Consider the following 16,114-nt stretch of genomic DNA (forward strand, 5'->3'; position numbering starts at 1 on the left):
CTCCTTTGCAGGGTATCTGCAAAAAGTACTGGACATACTAGCATAAATGACAAAATAGAATTATTCGTACCCTATCGCATTAGTTGTGTTTGAGATTCAATTTTTGAATTTTCAACACTGAGGATGTAAAATACGGGACTTTAATTTTAAAGTGGGTTCCGAAGCACGACCACACCTTGAATACACAGTTAGTGGGTACACATACCGCCGTACAAGAACAACCATCACAGCATAGGGAAGGTTCGTACCAACAATATCTCGCATCAAAAATTTAGAATTAGAAGAGCTGATATTTCAACTTTTTTGTCTTTTGAGTATCTCTATTTACTTTCTCTGGCGGCACCGTGGAGATTTAACGTTAACGGCGTCCAAATTTGGAATTGAGAATAGGACTAAATTATAAGCAAAGGCAAAAGTGATGAACATTTAGTTTGCTCGGAAATGTTAGTAGATTTTTGTTTGTGGAATTATCTTTAACTTGTGATTCAATCATGTTCTAAAGACTAATGGTAAAACGTTTTTTGCAATTAACTTGTGATTGTATCAAGGTTAATTAAATTATATTCAATCTTCCGAAAAAGAAAACCTTTAGTGACCCATATTTAACTTTAATAGTGGTTCTTATTCGCATTTCGGTGTTACGCAAAAACAACATAAACAACAAATTATTGAAATCAGTTACTTAAATATTAAATCGAATTGCATAACGAAAAGATAAAATATATAGTTTGCAAAAGTTACAATGATAAAAGAACAAGAAGATATCTGTACAAGATCTCCTATTTTTTCAGCAAACGTACTTTTTAAACCAATACTAATGCCTAAATAGTCTCTCTCCCATCCTGCTTATTGAATCATTTTCAACGACATCCTTCGGTTCATTTTCAACTATCGACTTGGTTACTAAAGATCAAGGGAGACGATAAATAAAGTTTATACCACCAAGAACAAATTCACTCTTATATTGTTGGTCCTTCACAAAATGCCAAGACATAAATTGTCATATTATTTTTCAATTAAAATAAATATTAATAGATATTGTTTTCGTTGTGTGAACAATGAAAACATTTTCTGTTTAATCAAAGTGTCAACTGAGTTAACCGATTCAGTAGTATTAGTAAGCGTACATTGTCACCAAAACTAATGGAGTGTGACGTATTATAAAGGTCACCAAGAAACGTCTGTTCCTTTTTGTGGAGGCCAGTATTCAATTGGCCCTCATACCGTGAGTTGAATGAGAAAGAAGACAAGGCAAAGGTTAGTTGTTGCTATGGGAATATAAACATATTACCTGGTTGTAGCAATTCAGTTACGCCATAAACTTCCATAAGAACAGAGTGAACATGCCACCTAAACAGAGCGTGAATGCTGTTCGAGTTGAAACTGGGGTCAAACGTTGCTGCAGCGGGCCGGAAAATATGTCAGGCCTTTGGTGATGGTGTCGTGACTACGCGGACAGTGCAGCGCCGGTTTAACAAGTTTAAAGACGGTGACCAAACACTCGAAGATGCACCACGTGCCGGAAGACCAAAACATGTACAAAATGAAGACCTTCAGGCAGCAATTGAGGCGAACAGTGCCCAGACATGTGAGAAACTGAGACTACAATTCAGTGTGAGTGGAGGTACCTCCATCAAATTGGAAAGCACTAAAAGTTGGGTCGGTAGGTCCCACATGATTTGACTCCGTGCTAGAGAGCAATGAGAGCAGACACCTGCTGTCTCGTCTGAGGAGGGAGCTATTTCTGTACAGGGTATTGACATGTGATGAGAAGTGAGTCCTTTACGAAGCTCCCTGGCGCCGTCATCATTAGTTAAAATCCCATGAACCGGTTCCAAAACAGCCGAAACTAGCACTGCATCAGAAGACAATCCTCCTGTGAGTTTGGTGGACTGCTCGCGGCATCGTGCATCGGGAACTGCTATCAGCTGGTCACAGCATCAATGCAACTGTGTACTGTCAGCAGTTGAACCGTGTTCAAGAAGAACTCAAAACTCTGGAGCAAGCACTTTTGAATCGCAAATTAGTCCTCCTATTACAGGACAACGAATAGCTTCACGTGGTTAGGATGACCCGGGACACCATTCTACTCCTTGGGTGAGAAACACTATTCCATCTGCCATACTTCTTGAACATTGCACTGTCCGATTATCACCTGTTCCATTCCTTGGACAATCACATTAAAGGACGCCAGTTCAAATCCCTAGTAGAGATGCAAAATACACTTGATACTTTCTTCGCTTCATGGTCCATCAAGTTCTACCGCGATGGAATAAATGGCCTTCCATAACGTTGGCGGAAATTCGTCGATGCTGATGAGGACTATTTTTTATCTTCCAGGTACACTCATGTCCAAAATTATTGTCACATGTTTATGAATATGTTGTTATAGGAATATAATTTGGTAACGAATTCGCCTGGTATTTCTTATAATGCTATTATATGTATAATCGACAAAGGCATATGGAAAATTTCATGTCAAAAGAGCTGTAAATAAGAACAATAAAACGAAAATAAATTTTTCTTGTGCATTTAGCAACAGTTTGTTTTACTAATTCTAATTTTCGTATTTATAATTCTTTCCCTATGAAATTTACCACAAATATACATTTCCCGATTCTACACATAGTATCAGTATTAAACGCACCCTGCAAAATCATATCAAATTATATTCTTAGAAGAAGACAGTTATAGATATGCGACAATCATTTTGGACATGAATATACATCTTAGGTGACATATCGATGTTCGAAGATGATGGGTGAAAAAGCGAAAGATCTTTGGTTACCTTTATATTTACACCATCTAAAGATATCTGACAGGTCCTAATAGGGCGCGTCGTTGTTTCGTTATGTCGATTAGGTAGAGGTGATCAAAATAAAACCGCAGCTGGAAGAAGCAAGAGTTAGATTGCGCTGAGGTTATTGTTTTAAATTGAACTTAATTTACAACTTACCTTAATGTTTAAGTACCAAGTGGCTGGAAATACAAGCGGAATATACACTGCCATGTAAATTAGGGAAAGCCAATCCACAGCAGTACTAGAAGCACCATAGTACCTAATCACAATATCGGCGACGATGGCGTAATGAGACCAGTTAATAGTACTGCACATTGAGTTTATGGAGTAAAGTAGAAGCATAATCCATCGTCTTTTATAGACCCAAAATTCTTTCTTGTGATCTGTTTTTTCCATGTCCGAAGATGGAGACACTTTATGATCAATCATTCTTCAACCTTCGTGGTAAAGAAAGACGAACATTAATATGCTTCTATGTCTATGCGATGAAGAAAACAGTAAATCCCTATTAAGTTACTAACAAACTGGCACTATAATCACATAATATTTAACTGAGAAGGAAGAAAGAAGAAACGAAAACAGAAAATACGATTTTTTGCTTTGAGTGCATATGTTGCCTGTGTGCGAAAGAGACGGAGATTTATCTCAATGCCAGAAAATGGGATAACACGCAGGTAGGATGCAAACGCCGTTCGTATAGACAGGCAGCGAGACAGCACTGCGTGGTGGGTTGCATATATGGCGTAATGAGAACAACGATGAGATTAATGTTGGAACCGAAAATGTGTGTAGGCAGTAGTAACACAGAGACAAAATTGTTACTATTACTGTTATGTTGTACGCGTATTATCGTAGTAATATAATGTTGATACTCATGTGTGGTACTGATATTAATGTTGCTGTTTATCTTATGTGTGTGGACCACTACTATTACATTCTACTGTCTATGAATTTTTGTTCCCATTACTCGATATATGCAACCCACTGAGAAGTACTGTCTCTCTGGCTGCCTATACGAAAGTCGTTTGCATCCTTCCTGCGTGTTACCCCATCTTCGTGCATTGAGATAAATCTGCGCTTTTTTCGCATATGGGTGATGTTTACACCCAAAGCAAAACCATGTATTTTCTGTTTTCGTTTCTTCTTTCTTCCTGCTCCTTATCACCCTTTTCGCTCATTTCTGTAACACATTGTGACAATATTGTACACGTGATTGGTCCATTTCCGGATGTTGTGCTCTCTTCTCATGGGTGCGTTGTACCTCATTGAATTGCGTCGACTATGGGTAGTATTTCGTACATTTAACCTTTTCCCATATATCTTCTCGTTATCACTATATTCCACATAATCTCATTTCGAACCCATTTTTATGCACGTATTTGACCCTTTCAATGTGCTTGTTGGCCGATATAAAAAAAAAATATGTGTCGGTTCTTTTCCAATGTTCTCTTTGTCTGTGAAATTTTATCACAATCGGTGTGTTATACCTGGGTACCCTCCTTTGTAAGGAAACACGTTTTTGCAAGTCATGTTGTTCCTTTGTATTTTTAAACTTAAATTCCCCCTGCTACTTTCTATTTAGAACTTCTCCATTCTCAGCGATGCGTAAAGATTGGGTTTTATTATTTGTTATGTGATTTGTTCTTTGTTGTGTTATAATGTGCACTACAGGATTTATTTATGTTTCGGTTGTTGCCAAACCACAAGAGTAATACCAAACTTTTAATGATCTTCACGATATCTCTACCAAACAGTATTTGAAACCGCTAATATGTTAATCACCGATTGTCATTCCTTTTATTAGGAAATACTTTTCAAATCTTTAAGATAACTTTCATTTATCAACACTAGTATGATTTATATTTTACTGTTTTACTACAGACAGCTTAAATATGGCTCAAAATAATAGTAACATTGTCGAAGGATCTTTGACCTCTGTTAACACGATATACCCCAAACATTTTATGCTAAACTAGGACAAGTTATTGCTAGATATCAATAAAAGTATGAAACCATTGCGTTTATCAGTAACTGGAAGGGATCGTGTAAGAAACATACTTTGCACGTTTTTCCATGGTCTGGCTGAATTTCGGATGTACAGTCAGAAACGACATTAAGTGTAGATTGGAGGTATAAGACAAGATAGCTCCAACCTATACTTAATATTGTTTCTGAATGTGCAATACTCCTAAGAAACCCGAATTTACTAATTAAAATTAAGACCCATTCAAAGCTAAAGTAATTAAAACTTCTAGCAACAACACTGTGCCTCAGTTGTAGAATTAATAATATTTTGAAAAGAAATTAATTTTCCCATCTGCTAATTAGTAGCGTTCTAGTGTAACACATGAATCTCCCTTTGTGTTACTAAAGACAAATATTTGGGGGTTCTCAGCGCACAAAAGATTCAGGTCCAGTTCTGATCATTTTGGATATCTTTCATTTTTAAGATTTCTACTTGAAGCTCTGTTTGGTGCTAAAAACATTCACGTCTAAATTGAGGCCTGCAACCAGACGTGGGCTAGGGGGCCTGGCCTCCCTAAACTTTTCGTAGCTCCTCCAAATCTTAACACAAAATACTATTATTAATACAAAAACACAATTTAGCTATTGGTAAGAGAATGTGTAATGACTTAACCCCCCTAACATATTCATGCCCCCCCCCAAACCTCTCTGCACTGAGAAAAAAAAGGACTAGGTTTTCTGTGTGGATACATCGTATTTACGCGTGGGCGCTCCTTAAGTAATGTAATTTCATGTATAAAAGTACAGCAGGTGGGAACATCATGCCAAGTGTGGAGTTCGGCGTCAAACTAGACTCGCTGAGATTGGATAATTTTATTCACATGATTGATTTCGTGTTAAAAACTATAACTCTCGTAAGATAGGAAGTCACAGATTTAGAAAGAACCAAGAGGGGACAGTAGTAGGAAGGTGGTAACAATATTACATACGTATGTTACCACCGTCGGAATGGGTATGGCGTTAATTCTAGATTTGAAATGGTGGTCCCTCAATACAAAATTTTCGCTGGACGGTGGTGTAGATCTTACTACTGATGAAACAACATTACTTAATGTGGTGACGCGCGTAACCTGGTAAAAACAGCATTTACATGCCCACTGGATTATGCATTTTTCTCCATGTGGCTGGTCGCGGGCCTGTCTAAATTGTTAATTACTGTTATAATTTAAAAGGCACTGTTTATATTTAATGCAATTTTTAAAGATATTGCAAAAACTTTACGATGAATCTTTTGCTCATAATTTTGATAATTGTAGTTCAAAATCCATTGCTCTCTGAAATCCTTTTATGTAATGTAATTTAAATTTGAAAAGTTGGTTTTAAATTTTGAATTTAATTTTTCTTACGTTCACACGCTATAACCAAACGAATTAACTCCCCCCATACTACATTTCAAGCTTTTTCTATTTATTTCTTTATTTGTTTTTTTTATTTGTTCAGATATTGCAGACTTTTCCTTTAATATTTCACTTTTTCAACAACTTTATATTGTTTATAAATGCTAGAGAAAGGAGAGAAATGATTATAAAAGTATCCATTCTATTGTTATTGATAATAGTCGTAATCGATTCAAATTAATTTCATTGAAACTTGAGATATATATGTTAATTCCAATTAAACTCATTTACAATATTTATTAATATTATGTTTGGAGTATAATTCTATTCCAGATGTCACAATTTGTATTTCAGAACAGTTTATTTTAGTTTCAAGTGATCATAGGAGAGAAAAAAAGTATAGGAATTATAAAAAAATCGTATTCCAGATATAATCAAAATTACACGTTCCATTATCACTACATGCTGATAAAGTTGATTTTCGATGTTTGTCTCTGGGAATTTTCTTGAAAACTTCAATAATGATTTGTTTGTACTTTTCCTGAACAAATATAGCATTAGAAATTTTGCGTTCTGGGCTCTCGGCATCTATGACCATGTTAGCCCGTCAGGTATGAAGGAGGGATGACATTGCTCGGCGATCACACTATTCGAGGAAAGAGAAGGAAGAAGGTATTCGGGAAGGAAGGAAGCGGCTTAAGACCTACATATGTTCGGTTCCATCCCGGTATTTGCCTGGTGTGAATGAGGGAAACCTGACTCAAGATAGCTGGCCTGGAAAAGCGTTTACACTTTTTAGACCGAGTCGGGGAATCAAACCTGGGACCGCTCGACAAAGTTAGTGACTGCGCTACGCAGGCCACACCAATATTTCATTAACAACGAGATCATACCTGGACAGAATACGTCACTTCCCTAGCGAAAATACATAACAGATAGTTTACACTTGGAAATGAGTTCTTTTTGATTGCCCCTAAAACAAACCAGGGACTTTGTTCATAATTCATAAATGAATGATTCAGTAACTTTCTTACAATATACGATATGTCGCTTTTCATTAAAAGTTCCATAATCTGTAATTTATCTTTGCGAGAGTTACTTTTTAACGATTTCCCTAGAAAACGACATCTTCGAATTTGTTCATATCTCCTTAACAATCTTGAAATATGATTCATTTCCCATGAGAAACCCTACAATGGGTAGTTTAGTCTTGTGGGCTGAGTTTTTATCCAAGTTTTCCGAAATCGCCGAATTGTACATTAATCATTCCGTGATAAATCTAGCATAACGTTATTTAACAGAAAACTTAATCCGGTGCTCCGTATCTTTTATTCATAAGATAATTCCAAATTATTTCATCTACCACTACTAAACTAAGACGAATAACATTCGCCTGTTGCGCATATGGAAAAACATCATTGCTATATTGATTCCTCTATTTAAATTTATTTAAATAATTTTAATGTTGTTTTTAGTACGAAAGCTGTATGAGATAGCTGTAGGTTGCAGTATGTGGAGTTTTAATTAAGAAATCTTCGGGAAAATGTAATTCAATTTACTGAAAATAATAGGTAGAGAGTTACATAAAAATAGATGTCGTGAGGGGATAACCCTTCTGAAAAAGATATTGCTTATATACAACATAATACACTAAAGATTGTATCTATTTTCCAGGGCGACGAAACATCAAGATCCTTAGGTCATATGGTCGATTCCAAATATTTACAACATATTTTTAAAAAAAAAATGCAAATAAATTACACTAATTTAAACATTAAGCTATTATTTATTCGTCTGAAACTATGCTGTATTATGGAAAAATACATCATATTTAAAACTGAAGACTTGATTAAGAAAATCAGACTATTGAAAAAATGATTTTTTAATAGAAGAATACAAATTCTCTTCCTTACAAAGAAACGCTTATATTTTTATAGAAGTATTATATATTTTTGTGAACCTATATCTATATTTTTTCTTATATATAATAAGTATTAAGTGAATAAAAGTGCTAGTTCATAATGTAGTTTTGAACCAACAGGCAACTAATTCTTTTCAAATATTAGCAAACGTATATATATATATATATATATATATATATATATATATATATATATATATATATATATATATATATATATATATATATATATATATATATTTGTGTGTGTGTATATATATATATATATAACAACATAATAAATTGGTAAATCGTCAATTCACATGTAGTTCGAAACATAAGCCTTACTGTTTACAGTACTTAGATGATGATGTAAATCAGAGTAAAAATTCCGTAGAAAATAAAGACTCGATAAAATTCGTATGTAGATTTGAATCCACGCCAACCTTTTTCTTGGAGATAAAGTCTCAATATTATGCATTGGGTAGTAAAATGCCCTGCTGATCCCCTTCCCAAAAAAAGCATTTGGGTTTCACAATGTTGGCGGTCACTTGAGGAATGTTTATCCACATTTAAGTTTTTTGGTTCTAACTTCATTACTTTACTTCAATATTGGACCAAGCCATGTGAAATACGTTCATTAATAGTCTCTCCTTAGGTTAAAAATTTTGATTATATGAAGAAAACGAAGTACCTCTTCCAAATGAAAATGAAGCACGCCATTTACTACGTAAGTGACATTCTCTTGCACATGGGTGTACAACACTTACCTGAGATGAGGTAGCATAGGATATTGACTGAAGCAGAGAACCAGTACGTCCGTTAATAGAGATTCATACTAACACTGTTGTGTACATATTTCAGTTTTCAGATATTCCAAGAATCACACATTGAACGAGTGCACACTGTACTTGTGGAATGTTTATTCTTATGTTCCAAAGACAGATGACTAACACGAAAACGTTAAATGGCAAATGATAAATAAGAAGTGGTGCTTATGGTATCAGATAAATGAGAATGACATTTGTTAATATTACCGTATTGTCTTTACTGTTCACAACAATCATGGAATTCAAATACTTAAAACTAGAAAAAAAATGCTTGCTGTTATCTGATTCATTTTGCACGAATACAACTATTATTTTTTTTTCATATATGAGTACGTAGCGGAAATCAATGCCAAGTGTATCACACATACAATGGAAAAAGAAACAAATCTGCAACTATTTACTGCTACTTGTATTACTTCTGCGGTATTATAACCATGATCATCATCATAGATATTCTGCCCTTATTGGCAGGACATTTGCTGCAGTTAAGAAGCTTTAATGTTACATGATCCTCCGCTAAACTCTTCGTCTTCACGTATGATTTTTCTGCTTTTATATCGTCCATTAATTGTAGCCCCCTTCGCCCCCTCCCTCTCTTTCCTGCAACCATACCTTCTATAGCGTTTTCAAAACTAGAAACAAATTGACGTTTGGAGAAACAGGTGGTACGCTGTTGCCACTTCGTGCACATCCCGGTGAGTCATCAGCTGCAACTGTCTTGTGAGTCTTATCGAAAAGGAAAATCTTTAAATAGTGGTTTGTTTGGAATGGATGAAAGGATATATTTGTTGATCCAGTTTGTGCATGTTGGAAAGGGGGCTGTGTGTGTGTGTGTTTTTTTTTATTCACTTCTACGTACAAAGAAATAAAGATACTTCTTTTGCTCTGAAAACACGTGTTTACTATTTACCAGCAACATTGGAATATTAAGGTCTGTTGGTAAGAAAACTCTCCCCCCACTCTTACTAGAATGACGTATATGATTCGACCCTCGCGGAGTGATCACAATAACTATGTGACGTAGATTATCTTTTCAAAACAAATCTGCACGTGTTTTTGAGCTGTCAAATGAACCACTGATTGGAAAAAGGGAATAAGTACAATTTTTTGCGATTTTAACCTGAGATAGCAGATGTGTTCCTTTAAGATAGTTGCATCGTTGAGTAGAAAATTGGAATGTTTGGGCAACTCTATGTGACCAATGTAGAAGACAAAATCTCTCACTGATTAGAAAAAGGGAATAACTACGTTTCTTATTTCCTTCTTCCAATCACTACAGGACACGACCACAACTGTGAGACTGTGTGTAAGTAGACAACCACCAGAGCCCTCTGCTTTCGTTACGATACTTCGCCTTCTTTTTGCATTGCACAATCTATGGAGAACTTTTTGCTCCAATCAGTTACAGATTTACATGTTTTCAGTGATACAAGTGGTGGTCAAAACTGCAATCATTCAATGACATGAATGCTTTTCAGCCTGACCGTATCATAACGGTTCCCACTATACACCAATATTTGCCTGTCAGAGGTCACAGTTTTTACCATGTGACCGAAATTTTGCTGTAATCAAACCAGAACTCAAACGACACAATCGCATTTATTTACCAGCACAGTATAACCACATGATTACGAATGCAACAAATACTGATCCTCCATTTCAGGTTTACGAAGTTGTCAATGAAGAAATCTTAGATTTTAAACATTGGTGGTAACCGCTTTAGAAATCTTCAGGTAGCATTGTGGACAAAACAGTGAAATTCCAAGTAAGTAAATAGAGACACTGTTTACAAAGCAGAATCTCCAGGTTATGTCCAAGCTCATAAGTTTATCAATGGACTAAGAACTGATATTTTTCGATTACTCAAAAGTAATGTCACAAACGTTGCACTGCCAACGTCAAAGGCATACGATTGACAAGTCTCGATCAATCAGAAAAAGATCAACGATTCTTCACAAATCATCAAATACATACCTGACCAATACAAACAGTTTTATAGGATGATTTGTTCATGGAAAACCACTGATCAAGAAACTGTAGAAGACGAAGATGCAGATGGATAGGACCCTATGTAAACCCATTCTACTGTGACAAGGTATTTTGCTACGTATTTTGTTCAGTTGTCTATTGTATTACTTTTCTTGCTGTACGAATAACATGTGCTGTACAGAAAAACGAACGGTGACAATAAAAGTGTTAGAAGCCTAATATGCGTGATATTTCGAATACATATATCCAAGATTAACATACAACATTGCATTCAACATGTACATTTTCATAGCTTTCTATCAAACTGCACATTACATACCCTACACACAATTACAATTGCACCCAACTTTAATTGATTGGAAAAAGGGAATATTTTTTACGTTTTTAAGCTTTTCTAACCAATTCCAGGGCTGCAATACAAGATTCTTCTTGTTGTCTTAGTGTTTGTTAGTTGTTTTGCTACAAGTAATCAATTATACACTTTTTGCAACAAATACAAACAACGCCTCTAGAAGGTTTTTTAGCGTTATTGAAAACTTAGGTCTGATGCACTTATTCCCTTTTTCCAATCAGTGATTCAAATTTGTTTCTAGTTTTGAAAGCACTTCAATACGTCCCTTATGACAATTTATTCTTAGACAATGTCCCAACTAGTTTCTCTTTCTCTTCTCAACATCTAAAATTGTTCTTTTCTCCCCTATTATTTCTAACATCCTCTCATTCGTTTTCTGTTCTACTCAACTAATTGTCTCCATTCTTCTCCACACCCACATTTCGAAAGCTTCCAGCTGTTTTTCCTCATTTTTTGCGTATTGTCCATGTTTCTGTCACATACAGTAAAATACTCCACACGAAGCATTTTATGAGACTTTTACTGAACTCTTTATTCAAGGTCCCACAAAACAGACTTTTCTTCCTCCCAAAGGCTACTTTCGCCATTCCTATCCTTGCTTTTATTTCACGTTCGCATTTCATGTCATTACTAAGAATACTACTCAGATACCGAAAACTATTCACTTATTCTATTTTCTCCCTTCCCACTTTCATATTTGACACTGACCGCTTCGTTCCAATCACCATGGCGTTTGTCTTTTGAACATTTATTTTCATCCCATATTCTTCAAAGCCCTTCATCAAACTTTCTAACATCCTATTAATTTTCTCTTTAGATTCTACAACAAGCGCCATGTCATCCGTAAATCTTATACATCAAGTCATTCTACCTCCAACTAAAATGCCGTCTTCATCATGTAGGGTCTTTTTCACTATCTTTTCCAGATATATATTAAATAATATTAGCGAGATGAAGTGTATTATATGTGGCAGAGTAATTAACGTTTGATCACGAGTGTTGCTCTCACAATAATATAAAAGCCGGTTTATATTCTACGCGTCGGCAACGATTTAATTTGATCCGTTTAAAGATGTTGCAAGTAAATCGTATCAGTTCGTGTGTGTCTACACAGCACAGTTGTAACTTCTCTTTTTCACTCAATTTTGCGAAACGACCATGGAGAAACTGCTGTTGTGGTCAACTTTTGTACTGTCTTGCTCAAAAAATTAAAATGAAATATCGTAAATACATGTGACGGTCAAAATGGTGCAGAAACTGGCTTCTAACACTAAAGAAGTATTCGCATGTGATGTTGCTTTGTGAACTTTCAATTGCTAACTTCTGATAACATATTCTTATCGTTTGCACATTGTACACAATAATATGATAATCCTACAGGATATAATCCTGGGACGTTAAATTTTTTAATTTTATTTTTCTACATCGACGCAGTGAGCTAAAATATATCGGAAAAGTTTGTGTTTGTGTTTAGAGAGCACAGTGTATGTATAAAGTAAAGAAGCTCACAAAATAGATTATTGTATACAATACAAAAATATACGTAGTTCTTATAAATAAGATTTTACAGTTTGGTAAAAAATCTCACTATCATTTTTAACTCTTTTCAAGTTTTGTTTCTACGATAGAAACAAGTGCTATTTATGTACAAAAGTGAACATACGTCTCCATTATCTTTAGTTATCTTTAACATAAAAGATAGCTAAAAACATGTGCTTGAAAAATCCACAATATTTCAGCAAGATTTGTTATGGTAAAGGGTCAGATGTACAGCAAAGGTTCAACTGATAACAGCCAAGTAACGGGCATTGTTCATAGAGTGTTAAATTAAGAGATATGTTCTATATATTCTCTTTACTCAGATAATAACATCATTGAAGAATTAAAGCACGTTGTTTTCGATAATTTTTTTTAATATGCAATATGCTGAATACATATGGCTCTTATTCAGCACTTTGTAGAACTTTGTAAAATAGTGTGAGGTCTATGTTAAATACTGTATTTTTTTTTCAAATATTTAAATTTCAACAATTCGTAAATTTTGTTCATGTGTTAATGATTTAAGTAGGAATTTAAAGTGTGTTATTTCCGGAAGCACACGGTAGTCCTATTTTAGAATTACCTAATGCAAGTTGTTGCGTGTGAATTTCGTACATCAGTAAAAACAAACACTGTTTATCTATGAATTAGTCTTTCATCCTGATATTCTTAGTTCAGAATAAGCAAACTTAGGGCCTTCATTACACCCATCCAATCTTTTAAAAAATATTTAATAATAACTTTCAAGACAATGGAGTACGTCAGAAATTCAAAACATTTTGAAACACAGTACCGTACGTGCAAAATTTAATTAAGTGAAATGAAGTGGGCGTGAGGGAACAGGTTCTCTTAGTAACAGTTCAAGAAAGCAAGCAAAATTATTAGAGTCCCACGAAGACGTGGACATAGGAAGAACTTTTTCGTTTCGTTTCATCGTAGAAAATAAGGAAGCTGGTTCTCAACAAAATGCTTAAGATCACAAAATAGCCTGAATCAGTTCAAAATGGTATCCGAATTCTCTAAAAATTTAAATAATTGGTCTAAATTTCATTTTCACACTTCAGTAAACTACTCTTATTTTTGTGGGACAGGAAGAAAATTCGTAAATATCCCCTGGAGGATCTGTCACACACACAAAAAAGAACTTAAGTTTAAAATTTGGTGCAGATATTTTGAACAGTATAGCGTCAAAGCGAGTTTACATTAGGACAAATAGAGGTCTGCGGGCTGGAGGTTCGAATTCTGAGGTGTTTCCGGAAGTGTTTAATGTATGAGTTTGAACCACTAGCGTATGTGTGTGGAACTAGAAATGGCGAAAAGTGTGATTACATGGTGATGGTGAAATATTTATTCTAAAAATAATTTATTGATATATATATATATATATATATATATATATATATATATATATATATATATATATATATATATATATATATATATATATATATATATATATATAGCAGAGGTTATATATTATATATTTGTGATAAACATATAACAATAACAACGAAGTGTAAGTACAAATACATTTAAAAGATATGTAAATAGATCACAAACGCAACAATTGGTGTGTAACTATAAATCTCGCACCAACTGGATTAAATCAACAATGGAAAGACAAATCCAAATTCATCAACAGGGAAGCTAAACTCATTCAGGAGAGAAACCAAAATCATTCAAGAGAGAAATCAAAATCATTCAGGAGAGAAGTACAAAATTATTCAAAAGAGAAACCAAAATCATTCAGGAGAGAAATCAAATTAATTCAAGAGAGAAACAAAAATCATTCAGAAGAGAAACCAAAATTATTCAAGAAAGAAACCAAAACCATTCAAAAAGAGAAACCCAAATCATTCAAGAAAGAAATCAAAATCATTCAAGAAAGAAAAAAAATCAGTCAAAAGAGAAGCTAGAATCAATCAAGTGAGAAACTAATATCAATCAAGGGAGATAAAAAAAGCAGAGAAGAAACAAAAATCAATCACGAGAGAAACCAAAACAAATCAGAAGATAGAGAAAACAAAATTTATTCCAAACAAACAAATGAACGAACAAAGAAAGTAATCACAAGTGAAAGTAGCTTACTAATAGTTTTTAGAGATGTAAACATATATTATAAAGTATCAATTTGTAATTGCATGTTGAAATGTTATTTAAGAATTGTAAGAGCAATGATTGTAATAAAGATTAATACCTAAATAATAAAAATATCAGTAGCATAGCGTGTTAGTATATTCACTAGGGCCCTTGTGCTCATTCACTTCACTTTTGCTCAGAATATTGCCTTCCGAAGGGATGTAAAACCTCCACCTTATGACAGACATACAAGTACATGCAATTGTTCATGGACCAATGATCTTTATCTGCGAGATTCGTTGCGTATCAATCCCTAATAGCATTTCAGACTCCTATTAAGTCTTTTCTAGCCTTCAAGGCTTGCACAAGCTTGCATTTACACAGCGTGCATGGCTAACTAAGACTGCAGCAAAGTTGCTAGTTCCTCGATTGCAAGCTTGGTTCAAATTTGCCAATAATGCGTACTATAAGGCTAGCCTTAAAATTCCTTTAAATTGACACACTTGACAAGCATGACTTAAAATTTGCACATGGAAAACCAACAAACAGAGAGAACTTCGAAGGTTAAACCTAAGACGCACGCGTTTTAGCGCAGCCTTACATGTGTTCTAAGTGTATATAGGTTTATATTTCAAAGCTATCTGACCTCGAAGCATGAATTAAAATATACGGTTGCCAAAGCCATACACAGAGAGAATATCTAAGGTTAAGCCTATCAAGCTTGCATTTACACAGCGTGCATGGCTAACTAAGACTGCAGCAAAGTTGCTAGTTCCTCGATTGCAAGCTTGGTTCAAATTTGCCAATAATGCGTACTATAAGGCTAGCCTTAAAATTCCTTTAAATTGACACACCTGACAAGCATGACTTAAAATTTGCACATGGAAAACCAACAAACAGAGAGAACTTCGAAGGTTAAACCTAAGACGCACGCGTTTTAGCGCAGCCTTACATGTGTTCTAAGTGTATATAGGTTTATATTTCAAAGCTATCTGACCTCGAAGCATGAATTAAAATATACGATTGCCAAAGCCATACACAGAGAGAATATCTAAGGTTAAGCCTATCAATGGAATTTAAGGGTAAATTTAGACTTACCATAGACGTGCTTGCTTACTAGGATATAGTCACCTTCTCCTCTGTGATTATACAACCACGCATAACATTTAAAACTCTCCTACCAAGCTGCATCCCATTGCAATATCCGATATCGAATTCCCGTTTCTTAGTGGTGTCCTTCACTCCATGTTTACTTCTATCCAT

At 34.7% G+C, this 16,114-nt stretch overlaps 1 protein-coding gene across 1 annotated transcript in view; it reads right to left on the reverse strand.

The window, feature by feature from the left end:
* The window catches only part of LOC145672606 (choline/ethanolamine transporter flvcr2a-like), a 74,161-nt gene extending 58,047 nt beyond the window's left edge, over positions 1 to 16,114 (reverse strand). Inside the window, exon 1 of the mRNA XM_081741971.1 lies at positions 16,033 to 16,114. Coding sequence (XP_081598097.1) covers positions 16,033 to 16,114 — 82 coding nt within the window. The remainder of the gene's footprint in view (positions 1 to 16,032) is intronic.

Source organism: Thermobia domestica, chromosome 1 (genome assembly GCF_964235325.1).
Source record: "Thermobia domestica chromosome 1, izTheDome1.hap1.1, whole genome shotgun sequence".
NCBI lineage: Eukaryota > Metazoa > Arthropoda > Insecta > Zygentoma > Lepismatidae > Thermobia > Thermobia domestica.